This window comes from Monodelphis domestica, chromosome 4 (assembly GCF_027887165.1).
Source record: "Monodelphis domestica isolate mMonDom1 chromosome 4, mMonDom1.pri, whole genome shotgun sequence".
Lineage (NCBI taxonomy): Eukaryota > Metazoa > Chordata > Mammalia > Didelphimorphia > Didelphidae > Monodelphis > Monodelphis domestica.
The window spans coordinates 363,269,746-363,287,675 of record NC_077230.1 but is presented as its reverse complement, the minus strand read 5'-3'; the positions used below and the strand labels follow the sequence as shown (position 1 = coordinate 363,287,675).

General features: G+C 42.0%; 1 protein-coding gene across 2 annotated transcripts in view; it reads left to right on the top strand.

Moving 5' to 3' along the window:
• Window positions 1–17,930, top strand: part of GRIK3 (glutamate ionotropic receptor kainate type subunit 3) — a 344,698-nt gene that overhangs the window by 295,879 nt on the left and 30,889 nt on the right. For both annotated transcript variants that reach the window (XM_001380822.4, XM_056795163.1), the window contains exons 12-13: window positions 5,819–5,937; window positions 17,349–17,566. In XM_001380822.4, the coding sequence (XP_001380859.1) occupies window positions 5,819–5,937; window positions 17,349–17,566 (337 nt within the window). The remainder of the gene's footprint in view (window positions 1–5,818; window positions 5,938–17,348; window positions 17,567–17,930) is intronic.

Below are 17,930 nucleotides of genomic sequence, written 5' to 3'. Positions count from 1 at the left end.
GGAGATGTGATCTGGCCCCTGCTAATGCAGATGTTACAACTCCTTGCCTCCTCATCAACCAAGAGCCAGAAAAGAAAGTTCCTACCACCAAAGTTCTGTCGACTGGGTCAACATCAGAAACAGATCTTATTTTGTCAGTAAACATGGCATTAAATAAAATACATTACCTATTGCTTTACTACTGCACCCTAAAGACCATGAGATTTTGTCACCTGACTTGAAATCTCCTTTATGTGTTGTCTCTTCCATTAGACTGTGAACTCTTTGAGAGGAGGAACTGTCTCCACATTTCTCTTTGTATCTCCAGCATTCAACATAATGCTATGCACATAGTAAGTGCTTAATAAATGCTTTAAAAATTCTTTCCTTCATTCTTAATGAGAAATTACATATCTTTTATTAAAAGAGGAGAACCCCAGATATCTCTTTCAATGCACGTCACTTATATGCTTATGTACTTTATTAAAAAGTATTTACAGTTGGCATCTTCTTTAAAAATCTATTAATGCAAGAAAACAATATATTTTCTGATGAACAAAAAGAATGTGTTAAAAGTCCCAGAGGATGTAAAGAGCAACTCATTGTCAATTCGGTATTTAAAGAACAAGCTGCTCCTAAATGTCATGAGGTTTACACCCCCTTTGTTGATTATTTCAGAACATTTGATTCAATTTTTTACTTATGGCTTATTTATATAATGCAAATATATAAAATAGATCCAAGTATAGTGAGAACTGTAGCATTTGATGACCATGTAGAAAACTGTTTTCTATGTAAAAACATCCTATCAACACAATAATGTCAATAATAATTTATATAGAACATGGCATTTGAGAAGGAAACCAATTAAGTCCACATGAGACTATCTGACCTTATATATAGTATTATTTTTCCTAAATAGTACTAACCATAGTTTTTAAATTAAGGGGAAAGTTGAAACAAAACACTAATAATCACTGGGTAATATGAATAAAGTCAAGCTATATAGTTCAATGGAAAAACATTAAACAGCCCCTTCTCATCGAATCTGGCTCAATGATATAAACATTTCTCTCGGATCCCCAAAATACAAAAATCATAATATATGCCAATGAAAGATAGAGGCTGAAGGCTTCAAGCTTAAATCTAGAAGTCACATTGAACCAGTGGTTGAAGGTGATACCTACAAATACCTTGGTATCCTCCAGACAAGAAACATCAGACATAGAGACTTCAAAAAGAAGCCTATTAGCATTCTGACATAAAAGTTGTATGGGAAGAACACATATGCAAGACCAGGGCTAATATATACTTTTGGAACTATGAAACTGTCAATAACAGATTTGGAAAGTATCATCACAAAAACCTATATAATATTAATGAAACACATAATCCTAAGGCAGCTATTATAGAAAGATGAGCACTTCCTCAACCAAAAATGAGGAAGAAAGTTTATAGGTATATTTAGAGAATTTGATCAATCAGGAGAAGACCTAAAGAAATCTTTTGGAACAAGCAGACATCACTTCAATGAGCAATAATAAAGGCTGATAGCAAATAATATTAGATTTGCAAATATAACTGAAAGCTGTTTACCTCTGGATGGATTCTATGAAAAGGATAAGATCCAAGACTGGAATCAAAAGATTCTTCATGGATGTCATCCACATGAACTCCACATGAGCTAGCAATATGTCAATAATGGAACATTGAACTAGTGGCTGAATGATGTAAATACTTGTGGAAATGGAGGGGTTTGTAATGGTGATTCAGGATCGGGTCATTAGCACCTGGAATTAACAAATTTATCCTTAATTAGTCAAGACCTAGTGACCGATGTAGTTTATGCAAGGAAATGGTAGAAACTAATTACATATTACCATAGGCTGTAAAGAATTAGCACCCACCCAATACCTAGGAACTTGTGACCTGGTAGCTAGAATTATATATCAGGAGCTCTTTATCTTTCATTGACTACTGTATAATATTCCCATTCAACCAATACAGACTTCAGAATATCTTGTAGAATTCAGCCTATAAACTGTACTCAATCTGGACCATTATCAAAGACCACACCATTGCCCATAATTGCCTCATCATGACATTGATCCATAAAAGCTTAAGAATGATGTTTTTAATAGATATTACCACATCAAAGACTCATAATCGCCAAGCTACATAGAATTAAATGTTTTCAAAATGTAGAGACCTAGCAGAGATCAAAAACATACTGAGAACAGGACAAGGTGTATATCAACCCTGTGATCATATATTACAACAGAGCTGTACCAAGGATAAGCTTAAATCCTAATCCTTAAAAAAAAAACTACAAAAAGCAATTGTTTTAGTAGTCCTTAGACTATTACAAACAAAAGAATAGCAGTAGGATAGCTAGCAATTTACCCAAGACTATTCCTATCTGAATTCTGTTAAGAGAGATGAGACAATAATCATAGTAACAATTTTCATTTCTATAGCACTTGAAGGTTTGCAAAGTTCTTTACCCATACTAATCCTGTGGTGTAGCTCATGCAAAGGCTATCATTCCCATTTTACAGAAGAATAAACCAAGACATGGGGCAGTCACAGAGCTATTATATGTCAGAGATTGGATTCAAACTTGGGACCCCTAACCCCAGTGTTCTTTCTGGAGTCACAATATTGACCTCCATCCTAAAGCCCTTCTCTAAGCCCCTGAGGGGCTGAATAGAGAACAGGGCTAAGCTCTAGCTCCTGAGTCATTTTCCTGGTCTTGAGACATTTGGGGCAGAACAGGAGTTATGAGCTGTCAGTGAGGGCCCATGTGTTGGTTCAGCCTGCTCCAGCTGGTTCCTTACTGTCCTCCCCCACATTTTTCCATAAGGCCCATATTTATCCTTTCCTGCCTCTCGTTTTCCTTTTGAAGTCTAAGGAGGTGTCAAGCCCTTCATCAGAGCCTTCTCTAAAGAGATTTGACCTAAGAATTTGAAGTTTGGGACTTTTCTTTGGGGCTTTCTTTGAAATACTTCCCCACTCTCACTGAAAGACCAAAAGAAAGAGGCATTTGATGAGAATGTCCTTGGTCAACAAGGCTTTTTGCTCTAAGCCCCTTAGTTCTGAAAAGGGGAGACCAGCTCTAGGCTGGACCTCAGGTTCAGCATTCACAGCTCTACCTGAGTTGCCAGCCCTGTTGCCAGACCCAAAGATGTTCCCTACAATGAGAGCCTTCATTCCACCTCTTGCCTTTTTAATGATTCCTCAAGCCTTTGAAAGCCCGAGAGACACTTTCTGGAAACTTTGTAATTGTCTGAACACTCCTTGTAATGTGAGCAGTGCCAGTCAGTGGGCTCTCTCTCTTTCTGTATTTCTCTCTCTGTTTCTATCTGTCTGTCTGTCTGTCTCTGTCTGTGTCTGTCTCTCCTCTCTGTCTCTCTGTCTCTGTCTCTGTATGTCTCTCTGTCTCTCTCTCTGGCTTCCTCCCTAGGATCCAGGAAACTGATTTTCCCCTTTTATGACTTCACTTCATGTCCTTCTACCATAAACTAGCCTGAAGCCTTTTAGCTCCTAATCTGATGGGCCATCTGATAGAGTACTTCTCCTAGGAACAATCCAGAAAGACTTCCTGAAGGAGAGTTTGCAGAAGCTGTGGAATGAGTGGTCATCTAAGGAAGATAAACAGGAAGTTGTAAAGCTGATAGAAGGGAAAGAACTTGGGTTTGATTCTCAGCTTTGACATTTAAGTAATAACCTCTGCATGCCTCAGTTTGCTAATCTAGTGAAGGAGGTTATGAAATCTTGAACTTCTTATTTCACCCAGAGCTATAATAGTTTCCTGTCTTTTCTACTGATGTTCTTTGATCTAAGCTATATCTCATTCAGGAAGTCTTACTGGACTAATAGACAGTGTGCTCTAGTCAGGTCAAGTCAACAAGCATTCATTGAATGTCAGCTATATGCCAGGCATTGTGTTAAACCCAGAGGTTACAAAGAAAGACAAAGAACACAATCTCTGTTCTCTGGAAGTTCACAGTCTGATAGAAGAAAGAGAAGTGAATTCAAAGCAGCTTTGACATCTCCATAGACTTTAAGAAAAGGGAAAGGAAAAAATGTGAGCTTGGTGGGAGAACTGGAAAGAGATTTGAATTCAGATACCAGCTCCACTACTTCATGATAGTTGTATGACTTTTGGCCAAGTCACTTAACCTCTCTTGACCTCAGTTTCCCCATTTCTAAAATGAGGCAAACTGGATCCTGAAGTCCCTTCCATCTTTGACTTTAAGTAGGAAAGGATCTCAAAAATCATCTAGTCCAACCCCTTCACTTTGCAGAAGAGGAAAATAGGTCCAAGAGAGGCTAAGCAACATGACTGAGATTACATAGATGATCAGTAGTAGAGGTGGGATTCAGATGCATTTCCCATGATTCCAAGTTCAAAGGTAAATTTCTGCAATCTCCCCACTGTACCCTGCTAATCTTCTTATCCATGATTGCCTGGGATCCACAGCCTTGCCCCATTTTCAGACTATATTACTGGTGCCACAGGGGAGCCATGGATTCCAGACCTGGTAGTTTGTGATTGTTACTTGTTCATTCTCCTGGTTCTGATATTGCTGAAGTAGTGTATTGCTAGTCTGGCTGTCTATCTTCAGAGCCATTTGTTGGCTGGTTGTTTGTCTATTCCTGGTCCTTATCACAGTTCCTGGCACACAACAGGTGCTTAATAGATGCTTATTGACTTGAATTGATGGAACAAACCCCAACCCCAAGTAGTTCTTGAGAGCCCAGCCTTCAAAGATCCTATCTTGATATTTGCTCCCCCTCTTTTTTAAGCCTTATCTTCTTCTCTAGTATAAATTCTAAAGCAGAAGGGTGGCAAGGGCTAGGCAATTGGGATTAAGTGACTCACCCAGGATCACATAGCTAGGAAGTATCTGAGGTCAGATTTGAACCCAGGTCCCCTATCCACTGTGCTACCTAGTTGCCTCATTCATCCTACTTTGACTGGAGGCTATTCCCAGAGATCCCACTCTACTCTAAGTCCCTGTCCTAGTACCAACCCAACTTTCATCTGACAATTGGGCAAGATGGTGGCAGGGAGCAGAGCTAGACTCAGGCTTCTATCGCTTTTGAGTTCTTCTGAGGGAGGAAAAGGGGAGAGTAATTAGCCCATCTGGCTTGAAGGCAATTACACCAATTAGGCCTTGGATCCAATTGCTCAGGAGAGGTTGTGATCCTGAGGAGATATATCTCCATGGCTGTGAAACTATTAACTCAGTCAGAGAGAGGGCAGACCCCTGGGAGCAGGGTCTTGGCTCACGGGCCAGCACAGTCTCATGGTCTATCATGGAAAGAAAGTTGGCAAAGCCACCAACTTGAGTTCCCTTTGCATGGCTATCTTCAAGGCTTCTCATGGTTCATTTAAAACAATACAAGCATAATTCGCCATCCTTCTTTTCCTGATGGTCATTAGGATGTATTTGAATTTTTGAATTTCCATTGGCTCATTTTAATCTCCAGTTTTGCATTTTATAGAAGGGACTCGGCCTCGGCCAACACTTCTCTGCTGTTACTCCTGCATTTAAGGCTTAGCTTTCCTTCTCATGGGACTATAAACAGAGCTCTGAGTCATCAGTTTTCTAATTGTTACTCCCTAATCAGAGCCTTTAACCAGCTCTCCGACTGCTCAGTCTTGTTCTGCTCTGTCATTGTGGGAGGTGTCAGGTGCTCATCTGGTCTCCCTTGTCCCTTCTCGTGTCTCAGATCACCACTCCTCCCTGTGTTTCCCTGAGCCCCCTTCCTTGTACCATCTCCCACCCTCTTCTCCCAGTCTCACAGACCCCCTCTCCCCTGTCCTCCACAGGTTCAGCCCCTATGAATGGTATGATGCACATCCCTGCAATCCTGGCTCCGACGTCGTGGAGAACAACTTCACTTTACTCAACAGCTTCTGGTTTGGGATGGGCTCCCTGATGCAGCAAGGTAAGATCACCCCCAAGCCCCAGTGCTTCCCCTCCCTCTCTCACTTGCTCTGGGTCAGGGCTGATCAAGCCCAGACCTTAGCCAAGGGGCCAGCTTGACCCACACAACAAGACGGGGCCCTCTCCTCCAAAGAAAGGGATTTTTGCCTGGGATGAGAGTTTTGACTAGGTGAACCCCAAAGTCTCTTCCAGTCCTGGGATGCTGTGGTCCCTTTTTGATCTCTTTCTGTCATCATGTCCTCTCTTCTGTTCCAAGCCCAAATCAAGGAATATAATGACCAGACTATGTGTATGAGATGCTGTGAGTTTAAGAAGGACCTTGTGATGGGTCACAGACCCATTGTAGAGACCCAGCCTAGGATGAAATTAATTTATGTCACCACCGTTGTCACCATTGACATCATCACCAGCATCTTCACCATCACTATCATAATAGCTAGAATTTTACAGTTTACTAAGTCCTTTAAAAATATCTCTTTAGTTCTGGCCTCAGACACTTCCCAGCTGTGTGACCTTGGGCAAGTCACTTCACCCCCATTGCCTAGCCCTTACCACTCTTCTGCCTTGGAACTAATACACAGTGTTGATTCCAAGAAGGAAGGTGAGGATTTAAAAAAAAAAAAGATATATCTCTTTGGATCTTCATAACAACCCTAGATGGTAGGTGCTGTTATTTATACCCATTTTAAAGATGAGAAAAATGAAGTAGACTTTAAATTAATTGCTCTTGGGCACACAGCTAATGAGGGTCTGAAGTTGGGTTTGAACTCCTGATTTTAGGACCAGCACTCTACTACATCACCTTGATGCCCAGAATTTTTCCCCAGGAATGTGTTTAAACCATCCCCTTCCATTTTAGAATCAATATTGTGTATTGGTTCCAAAGCAGAAGAACAGTGTGTATTAGGCAGTGGGAGTTAAGTGGCATGCCCAGGGTCACACATCGGGGACCTGTCTAAGGCTAGATTTGAACCCAGGACCTCTCATCTCTAGGCTGAACGAGCTACCTGATTCTCCACTCCCCCAGGAATGCTTTACTGTAGGAGTCCTGTCAGATATGACTGTCACAGAAAATACTTCTTACTCTGAAATTCTGTGATTTTGTGATGCTAGGAAATATGCACCATAGAAATACAGGATAAATTGAAAGGACCCTGAAAGGTCAACTAACCCATGCTCCTTCATTTAGGCAGCAGGAAGGAAGAGAGACTTGAGCAGAAACTCCCTGGTAGGCCATCCTGGGGATCGAAGCTCTTTCCATATGAAGCCCTCCCTGGGGAGGGGCCCCTGTCAGTCATCAAGTATTTATGAAGCACTTCCTAACTCTGTGGCTTTAGAACATCCACAGAATAGTCTACTTTGCTCCCCCTCTTCCTGCCTGCTCCCCTCCCTCTGGCCCAGAGAGCTGCCCTCGGCTTAGCCTCGGTTCATTAGGAGAAACATTCAAAATAGCAAATGAGCTTAAACTCATTGAGCCAAGACAGGAGCAGAGCTTGAAAAAGAGGCCTGGCAATTGCCTGGCTGATGAGTACCCTCCCCCTCCCTTCTTGTTCTCTTTCTTCTCTCTCTCTCTCTCTCTCTCTCTCTCTCTCTCTCTCTCTCTCTCTCTCTCTCTCTCTCTCTCTCTCTCTCTCTCTCTCTCTCTCTCTCTCTCTCTCTCTCTCCCTCTCTGTCTCTCTGTCTCTCTCTATCTTTCTGTCTCTCTCTCACTGTCTGTCTGTCTGTCTCTGTCTCTCTCCCTCTCTGTCTCTCTCCCTCTCTCCTCTCTCTCTCTCTCTCTCTCTCTCTCTCTCTCTCTCTCTCTCTCTCTCTCTCTCTCTCTCTCTCTCTCTCTCTCCCTCTCTCTCTCTCTCTCTCTCTCTCTCTCTCTCTCTCTCTCTCTCTCTCTCTCTCTCTCTCTCTCTCTGTCTCTCTCTCTCCCTCTCTGTCTCTCTCCCTTTCTCCTCTCTCTCTCTCTCTCTCTCTCTCTCTCTCTCTCTCTCTCTCTCTCTCTCTCTCTCTCTCTCTATCTCTATCTCTCTCTGTCTCTGTCTGTATTTCTCTATCTCTGTCTGTATTGTCTGTCGGTCTGTCTCTCTCTCTCTCCCTTTTTCTCTCTCACTCATTTCTTTCTGTCTCTCTGTCTATCTCTCTCTGTCTCTGTCTCTATCTCTATCTTTGTCTGTCTCTGTCAGTCTTTCTCTCCCTCTCTCTCTCCCTTTCTCTCTTACTCCTTTCTTTCTCTCTCTCTCTGTCTCCTCCCTCCCGCTCTCTTTCTCTCTTCCTCTTCCTCTCCCTCTCCCTTTCTCTCACTCCTTTCTTTCTCTATCTCTCTGTCTCTCTCTCTCTCTATCTCTGTCTGTCTTGTCTGTCTGTCTGTCTGTCTCTCTCTCTCCCTCCCTCTCTCTCCCTTTCTCTCTGTCACTCCTTTCTTTCTCTATCTCTCTCTGTCTCTCTGTCTCTGTCTGTCTGTCTCTTAGTTAATGAGGACTGTCTATTAGGAGCTCTTGCTAGGATTTCTGTAGGGATGCCACTCTACTGCTACTGTTTCCAATTATGTGAAGTCCTTGCCCAAAGGCCTTCAATCACTCCTCCTCTAAAGCCCCGAGCCTCTCCATCTCTCCTCCCATCAAAGGCCCTTATTGTCAAAGGTTGGGGGTAGGAGAAAGGCAAAGGAAGCCAAGTCTTCCCCTTGGAGCTTTCAGAAGTAGGTTTCAACAGAGAATTGGGAGCATGAGGGGGGTATCTTGGAGCTCTTCTGGAGAGATAAAACCATGGACACCCTGCCGCATAGCTTGGTCCCCAAGATACCCCTGATGGGGGCCTCCCTGCACAGAATGGGCTCCAGATCATGTCCAATGCCCCAACCCCAAGAGCTCCTTCTAATGGGTCAAATGAGGCAAGCAGCTTAGCTTTCATGTACAAGGAAATCTCTCCAAGGGGAGAAAAGGAAAACAGATGCATTAACCCTGGCAGTCACCCTACAGAGGAGTCAAGGCAGATTCAGGGTGGTCTTCAGGAGGTGTTATTGGGGGGAAGGGCAGGATCCTTTCTGTCTCCCTACCTGATCTCTGTTTCATGACAATCAGTCCCCCTTAGCCACAAGTGGCTTCTGTATGAAGCCTATCCATGTAGGAACACTTGGCTGAAATACACATAGCCATGAAATCTCGGTGTAGAGAAGGACCTCAGACCCCACTTGCACCTAAATAGCAATGCCAATGTTCCTGAAAAAGGTGGTTACCCAGCTTCCTCCATGTCCCATGAAGGAGACCCCCATTCTCCCTTGCTTTGACAGCTCTGATGGTGGGGAAATCCTTCCTTTCTTTGAGCTGGTACCCAAATCCCTACCACTACCCCTCTCCCCTATCTAAACCCATTGCTCCTGGTTCTGCCCTCTCAGGCTAAACTAAAGACATGTAATCCCTCTTCTACTTGACAGTCCCTCCCACTTGATAGATTTTCTCCTCTGTAAAGTGAGGGGGTTGCACTAAATGGTTCCTTAAGTCTTTCCTGGCCCTGATGATATGTCATGTTCTATGTTTAAGGTTCTAAAGGTGTTCACACATCTTCAGGAGGCAGGTACTAAAAGTCTCATTTCCTCCATTTCACAGATGAGTAAACTAAGGTCTACACTCCAATATTCTATGCTTTATGTTTCAAATCCCCTTCAAGCTGTGATATTCTATGTCCTAAGCTTTCCAGCTCTGACATTTTTATGTTTTGTGGCAATCTGAGGAAAAGCATCATTTGAAAGGGAAATTTGGTATGAGAAAATCAAAATGCACAGTGCATCCCAAACCATACTGAAATGAGAGGCCGTGTGGGAGAGCAGAGCCAGAGCATTAGACTCCTCACCTCCATCTCCTGCCTGTCTTCAGGCTCCAGCTAAAGTCTCATCTACTGGAAGCCTTTCCAGCCCCCCTTAATACTAGCACCTTCCTTCTGTGGAATATCCCCAATTTATTCTGCATATATCTTGTCATATGTATATAGTTGTTTCGCTGTCATCTTCTCCCATTAAAATGTGAGATCCTGCAGGGACTGGGTTTTTTATTATTATTGTAGCCCTAGCTACACAGTGCCTGGCATGCAGTAGGACCTTAATAAATGCTTGTTGACTGACTAGCATTATGAACATCTCAGGTTTGAATTTTGCTTCAGATGTCCCTGGGCAAGTTTCTTAACACAGTTTCTTCTTCATCAGTAAAATGGGAGAGATTAGGTGGTTCAATGGATAGAGAACCAGGCTTGGAGATGGGAAGTCTTGGGTTCAAATATGATCTCAGACACTTCTTAGCTATGGGATTCTGGGTAAGTCACTAAACCCCAATTGCCTAGCCTTTGCCTCTCTTCTGTCTGGGAACCAATACTTGCTATCAATTCTAAGATGGAAGGCAAAGGCTTAAAAAAATGAGAGAGACTGGACTGAATGACCTGTAAGATCTCTTCCAACTCTAAATCGATGATCCTAAGAACCCAGGACTTTGACATTATTGCCAGTTTCAGATGATCAGTTCTATTGCCTCTCTCCAGATGCATGGCCAGTAAGAGTTGACTGCAGAAATCACTTTTCCTTCCATAAACTCTAAGCCTCATATCAAAGTTGTGACAAGATCAACACAGGAAGCCTATGGGTCATAGATTTAGAATCGAGGGACCTCAGAGATTATCTATTTGAACCCTTCATTCCAAGAAACTGAGGCCAGAAGGATAACATAAATAATAGGTGGCAAAGTCAGGAGTTGAACCTGGGTCTTGTAATGTTAAATCCAGAGTGATTCCAGTAATCCAGTATCATTCTGCCTTATGAAAGCCTTTCCACTAGAGAAAAACACACTGAATGATGATGATAACACCCAACTCCATGATACATTAAGGACTCAGTTTCCTCATTTGTAAAAATGAAAGAGTTGGACAAGTATGTCAGCCTCTGGTCTTTTTCAACTCTAAATTGATGAGTGTTGTCTCCTAAGGTTCATAAGCAGCTTTCCATCACAAGAGAGGTGGTGCGAGTGTTATTGTCACCATTTTGCAGATGAGTACACTGAGTCCCAAAGAGGTTTATAGTAGTAATAGTAGTCATGGTAGTGGTTACAATAACAATAACCTCTCTCCAGTAAATAGAGTGCCTACAGAGATGATATCACCTATCCAACAAGATAGAAAATTACAATATATCAAGGAATAATCATTTTACCAGTGTGAGTGATTATATGAGCACTTAATAAGCATCTACTGTGTACAAAGTCTCATGCTAGGTGCCCAATCTCTCCACTCCTTTGTAGACGACCTTTTTGAGATGACATAACTGAAACAATTCGTATTCTGGCTAGTCCCAAGACTGTTAATTGACACACAGGTCTATCGCTGAGGCCAAATTCAAACCCGCTCCAGCTTGGTAGGATCTGCCAAAGCTTGGATTCTATAAACATCGATCGATTGTTAGTCGACAAGAATGTGTTAGGCATGTCCTGTGTGCCAGGAATTTGACTCAGTAGGTGCTAGAGATACAAAGACAAAGACAACGGGGTCCCTTCCTCAGAGAGCTTACAGTCAACAGCAGACAGAACATCTTCATATAGCAATCTGTCTCCCTTGGAGGGGAAGGCATGAGCAGCTAGAGGGTCAGAAAAGGGGTTCAAACAGAAGTTAGTACTTGAGGTGAGTCTTGAAGGAAGCCAGGGATGCCAAAAGATGGCTCATAAGAAGGGAGTGCATTTCTCATGCACAGAGATGGGATGGAGAATTTCATATATGAGCCATCAAGGAAAAAAATACTTTGACTGGACTAAAGACTGTATGAAAGAGTGTATTACAAAGGTAGTTAGATAGCACAGTAGAAGAGTGCCAGACCTAGAGTCAGGAGGACCTGGGTTCAAATCTGACCTCACATACTTCCTAATTGTGTGACCTTGGGCAAGTCACTTAACCCCAACTGCCTAACTCTTAAGAACTTCTCTTCCACCTCAGAATCAATACTTAGACAGAAGACAAGGATTTCTTTAAAGAGTGTATTAGGATGGAAAGGTAGGATATAACCATGATGCAAAGAGTTTATTTTGGATCCTAGGGGAATAGGAAGCCCCTGGAGTTTATAGAAGGGGGAAGAGGTGACATGGTCAAAGCTATGATTCAGAGAAATCACTTTTGACAGATTGGAAAAGAGGAACATGAAGCAAGGAGAATGAAAAGGGGGCTGCTTCAGTAGTATAGGTAAGGATTGATATGATCTAAGGTGGTGACTGTATGGGTGGAGAGCAGGGGATATATGTGAGAGATGTTCAGGAGGAAGAAATAGCAAGGTTTTGCCATGGAGAAGCTATAGACAGTCAAGTAGTAGAGAGAGTGTTAGGCTCAAGAAGACCAGAGTTCAAATCTGGCTTTAACACCATTTGAGTGACCTTGGACAAGTCATTTGACCTCTGTCTGCCTCATCTCCTCAACCATAAAATGAAGATCATAAAAGCACCTACCTCCCATGGTTGCTACAAGGATTGAATGAAATATATATACATTGAGATATACCTCTATATGTACATATATAGAAAGATCTACGTATAGACCCTTACCTTCTGTCTTAGAATCAATACTTAGTATTATTTCCAAGGCAGAAGAGTGGTAAGAGCCAGGCAATGGGGGTTAAGTGACTTGTCCAGGGTCAGGAAGTGTATGAGGTCAGATCTGAACCCAGAAGTCCCATCTCCAAACCTGACTGTCTACCCACTGAGCCTCTTAGTTGTCCTCATAAATTAATATCTATAAAAGTGTTTAGCACAATGCCTGTCACATAGTAAGCCCTTAATAAAGATTTATTCTCTCTCCCTGACCCAGACCAGCCATGTTACCCTGGGCAAGTCTCCTAATGACTGTCTACCTCAGTTTCCCCAACTCTAAAATCAAGATAATTATAGCACTTGCCTTCCAGGGCTGTTTTGAGGATCAAATGAGGTAATATTCGGAAATCATTGTAAAAAACCTGGAAGAGTCATAGGAATTCTAGTAAATTCTTATTATTATTTGGAGGATGAAGTGAAGATTGTGAACCTGGGTACCTGGAAGACTGACAGAAGGAGGGGAATATTAGGAATACTTGAAAGCATAAGTTGCTTGAGCCCAGGAGCAGGTCAGCAGGGATAAAATAACAATGAAAAAAGAATCACGCTCATCTCTCTAGCTCCCAATATCTTCTAGGTCTTCAGTGCTTCAGAGCACTGAAGTACTTCCAATTTATAGAGGACTTTTTCTCACAACAGGCCAGGGGGCTCTTAATGCTAGTGGCAATATTCTCTTTTTACAGTTAAGATATCGATGCTTTCTCTATTTTTCTATGTCCTTGTTATCTCCCACCCCATTAGAATATAAACTGCTTATGAGTAGGGACTGGACTGGGTTTTTTTTTTTCTTTATCCTTCTATCCTTTGTGCCTTGCACAGTGCCTGGCACATAAGTAAATGCTTAGCAAAGTACCTCTTAATGGATTGGTGATTGTCAGTCAACTAGCATTCAAGTTTTTTAATTTGTTTGTTTGTTACATTAAAATTCCCAAGGATCTCCCTCCCTCCCCTTACCTCCATTTCCTTGCACTAGAGAAGGCATCATCTGACAAAAAGATATATGTATGTATAAAACTGTATCTTACTTGTTTCTGTTTATCAGTTTTCTCTGGAAATGGACATTCACAGTTGTTCTTCAAATAATTTTTCTGTTGCTGTATATAATGTTCTCTTGGTTCTGCTCATTTCTCTCTTCACAATTTCATGTAGATCAACCAGCTTTTACTGAGTGCCTACTATGTGCCAGGCACTGTACTAGGCACAGTGCTTCTCCTGGAGTCAGCAAAACCTGAGTTCAAATCCAGCCTCAGACACTTAATAATTGTATGACCTTGGGCAAGTCATTTAATCCAGTTTGTCTCAATTTCCTGACCTTTCAACTGAGCTGAAGAAAGAAATGGGGTAGTACTCCAGTCTCTTTGCCAAGAAACCCCAAAAATGGGGTCATGAAGAGTCTGACATGACTGAAACAACTGAATGACAACTGTGCTATTGGGAATATAAAGAATGCCAATGATACATATATGAGGAGACAGACAGACAGACAGACAGACAGAGAGAAGAGAAGAGAGAGAGGGAGGGGTAAAGGGAGAGGGAGAGGGAGAGGGAATGGGAGAGGGAAAGGGAGGGGAGAGAGAGAGAGAGAGAGAGAGAGAGAGAGAGAGAGAGAGAGAGAGAGAGAGAGAGAGAAATAGAGACAGAGACAGAGACAGAGACAAAAAGATAGACAAAGAGAGAGAGAGACAGAGACAGAGAGAGAGAAGAAATGGGTTCAGAAATAGGGAATCACATTTCCTGTAAGCTGCAGAGCTGAGATGCAAACCTCTTGACCTCAGGTCTGATGCTCATTCCACTGTCTTCATCTGGCAGGGTAGGGGAATTTTGGAAGAGGGTAGAGAATTATGGAAGTACAGAGTCCAGTGTGGGCAGGAGTGGAATGAATGCTGAAAGAAATCTCCCACATCATTTAGTTTAGGGGTCCTTAAACTCTTTGGGTCATAGTCTCTTTTGGTAGTCTGGTACCCATGTATCTCTTCTCAGAATATTGGTTTTAAATACAATAAAAATATTTTTAAAACCCCAATTATATGGTGGAGTTGTAATTTTCCCCTCCAAGTTCCCAGACCTCTTTGTAATCTATCCACAAACCACAGTGGTCCATGGATCCAAATTAAGAACCTCTGATTTAGTTCAAGGAGGTATTATCATCACCTACCAAGATGTCCTAGCCAGTGTTTTAGCCTCTCTTCAGTCCAATGCAGAATGCTTGGAAACCCCTTTGAAATGGATGTCTCCTAGGAAGGGGGGAGGAGTGGAGCACCTTGTTATTTCCCCTCTTTTAATAGATGCCTGAGAGCCTTACATACAACTTCATCCATCCATCATCACCATTCAATGACAGTTGTTAGAGACCTTGTCCCCCCTGGACGTGGTAATGACTCCTTCTCCCCCTCTCCTGCTGCTCTCACTCTTCAAAGCTCTGTCCCCTGATATCTTCCCCCCTTATCCCCTGATGTATTCATTCCCCTTCACCCATTTTGATTAGGAGAGAGGAAAAAAATAGTTGTATATTTGAAAAAACTCTCCCTCGAGTGATTTCTTTGAGAGAAAAAAAAGAAAACAGCCATTTCATATCAAAGCAGAAGCTTTTAAAATTGTGGGACCAAATATTCTGGGAAGTTCAGGAGTCACTCGTTATTTAAATCTCTTGAAAGCAGCCTAGTTAATTATTTCAGTTTGAAGGTTTCCTCCAAATTATGCCCCACACCCAAGGTCAGAGATAAAGAAAGTGACAAAAATGCTTCCCCCAAAATGTTTATTTTTCCCCTTCATGCATGATAGTTGCCTTATATTTCTACAGACCTTTCATGTCCAAAGCATCTTCTTGTAGATTCTCTCATCTTGTCTTCACACTTTCCATGTGAGCCAGAGCTAGAGGAGGAATGAATCCCCCTATTCTATAGATAAAGAAGCAGATGCCCCAAAAGGGGAAGTAACTAGCCCAAGGTCACACAGCAAGGAGGAAACAAAGCCAATATAGGAATTCAAGAAGTCTGGACTTTCTAGCTAAGGGTTGGGGTTTTTTTTTTTCATTCCTATGTTAAATTAGAAAGCTTAAATGGCATAAAGGAGAAAGCAATGGACTTGAATTTGTACCTTAGATACTAACTAGATCTATGATGCTGGACAGGTCACTTAACTCTCAATCTCAGCTGTATTCCCTCTGTAAAATAAGAATAATCATAGCCCCTACTTTCCAGGGTTGTTGTAAGGATCAAATGTAAGAGAGAGATGTAAGAGAATGTAAGAGAACAGGGTGCCCCAGAAGTCTTTTTGCAGTTGTGAGCTTATAAGCTTAAAACAGCACAAAGACTTTTGAGACAATGTATACATATAGACACATATACATACATACATGTGTGTATATATGTATGCATGTATATATGTATGTGTGTGTATATATATATATATATGTTGTTCAATCATTTCAATCATACCTGATTTTTTGTGACTCCATTTGGGGTTTTCTTAGCAGAAATACTGAAGTGGTTTGCCATTCCTTTTCTGACTCATTTTACAGATGAGGAAACTGAGGCAAACAAGATTTGCCAGGAGTCCCACAGTGTGTATCTGAGGTCTGACTTGAACTCAGGTCTTCCTGATCTAGACCTGGCACTTTAGCCACTGTGCCACCTAGCTACATACATATACATATATAAACACATACAAACATGTATGAAATGTTGCTAGCCTCAAAACACTATGTTAAATGACATTTTATTAACCATAATAATAATCAATCAACTTTATGAAGCACTTATTATGTTCAAGTACTCTCCTAGATGATAGGGATACCAAAACAAAACAATGGAAAAGTCTTTGCCCTCAAAGGAGGCTGGGGAATGACGAAAATATAGATAAGTATATTTCAAATATACAAAAATCGATATAAAGTTGTTTTCAAAAGGCACAAGGATTTAGAGAAAGGCTGTCAAGGAAGACTTCGTCTAGAAGGTGGTGCTTGAACTGGGTCTTGAAGAAGAAAATAAGAGGCAGAGATGAGGAAGACAATCAGTCCAAGCAAAAAGGAGGATGGACAAAGCAAAGGCACAAAGGCACAAAGACTGAGCTGGGATGTTTTGTGTGAGGAAAAGAGAAAATGCCAGATTGGAGTCAGCTAGCTGGAGGGAATGGTTTGAAATTCCAAAGTTTATATTTTCTCTTATAGGTGATAGGGAACCATTGAAGTTTCTGGAGTAAGTGCGTGACGAGCACTTAAGGAAGATCACTTTGGCTTTTAGGTAGAAGATATGAATTGGCAGCCAGTAGGTGGTTTAGTGGATTGAAAGCCAGTCCTGGAAACATGAAGTCCTGGGTTCAAATGTGACCTCAGACACTTCCTAGCTATGTGACTCTGAACAAGTCACTTAACCTCCTTTGCCTGCCCTTTCCACTCTTCTGCCTTAGAACCGATAAGACAGAAGGTAGAGGTTTAAAAAAAAAAGATATGAATCAGAGAAGGGAGAGATCTGAAGCAGATGCTGTTGTAATCGTATAGGCAAGATCTACAAAAGATGTAAATGAGGCAGCTACCATGTGAAAAGTCAGAAAGGTTTGAATGCAACTAATACTATAAAAATATAATTAAGAAGACTTGGTAGAAAACAATTAAAATTTAAAATCATTGAAATGAGAGCCAAGAGACCTGGGTTCTAGTTGTGACTTTATCTGGGCAAAGCCCTTCCCTTCTCTAGCCTTAAGTTTCCTTCTCTATAAATGAGGGAATTGTATTAACTGAACTCTAAGACCCCTCCCAGCTTTGATAGTTTATGGATTCAGATGTAGTAACATTTGCATTTTCCTTCCTTCCTCCCAGGCTCTGAACTGATGCCCAAAGCCCTGTCCACGCGGATCATTGGCGGCATCTGGTGGTTCTTCACGCTGATCATCATCTCTTCATACACAGCCAATCTGGCGGCCTTCCTCACTGTGGAGCGGATGGAGTCTCCCATTGACTCGGCAGATGACCTGGCCAAGCAGACCAAAATTGAGTATGGGGCAGTCAAGGATGGGGCCACCATGACCTTCTTCAAGGTGAGTCTTCTCTCTAAGGTCTTCTCCACCTCATCTCCCTCCAGGGTCTCCAAGCAATCCCTTTGCCCGACAGGACCCCATCCATCCCCAGGAGAATTTCCTCAGATGACTTCATCCAGACAGATTCAGTGAACTACCTAACTATTTAGCTTCCACCTGACTAACCTCAGGAGACTTGGGATAGATGATGCCCATCCTAATTCCATTAGAATAACAGCTTCTCTGGAGCAGCCACTTTTGCCTTTGTGCCCCTAGTGGCACTGCTGTCCTGGATCATGATGCTTAATTCATGTTTGTTGAATCAAATTGAAGTTAGAGGATAATCATAGCTCACCTTTTTATTGTGATTTAAAGTTTGCTGGGC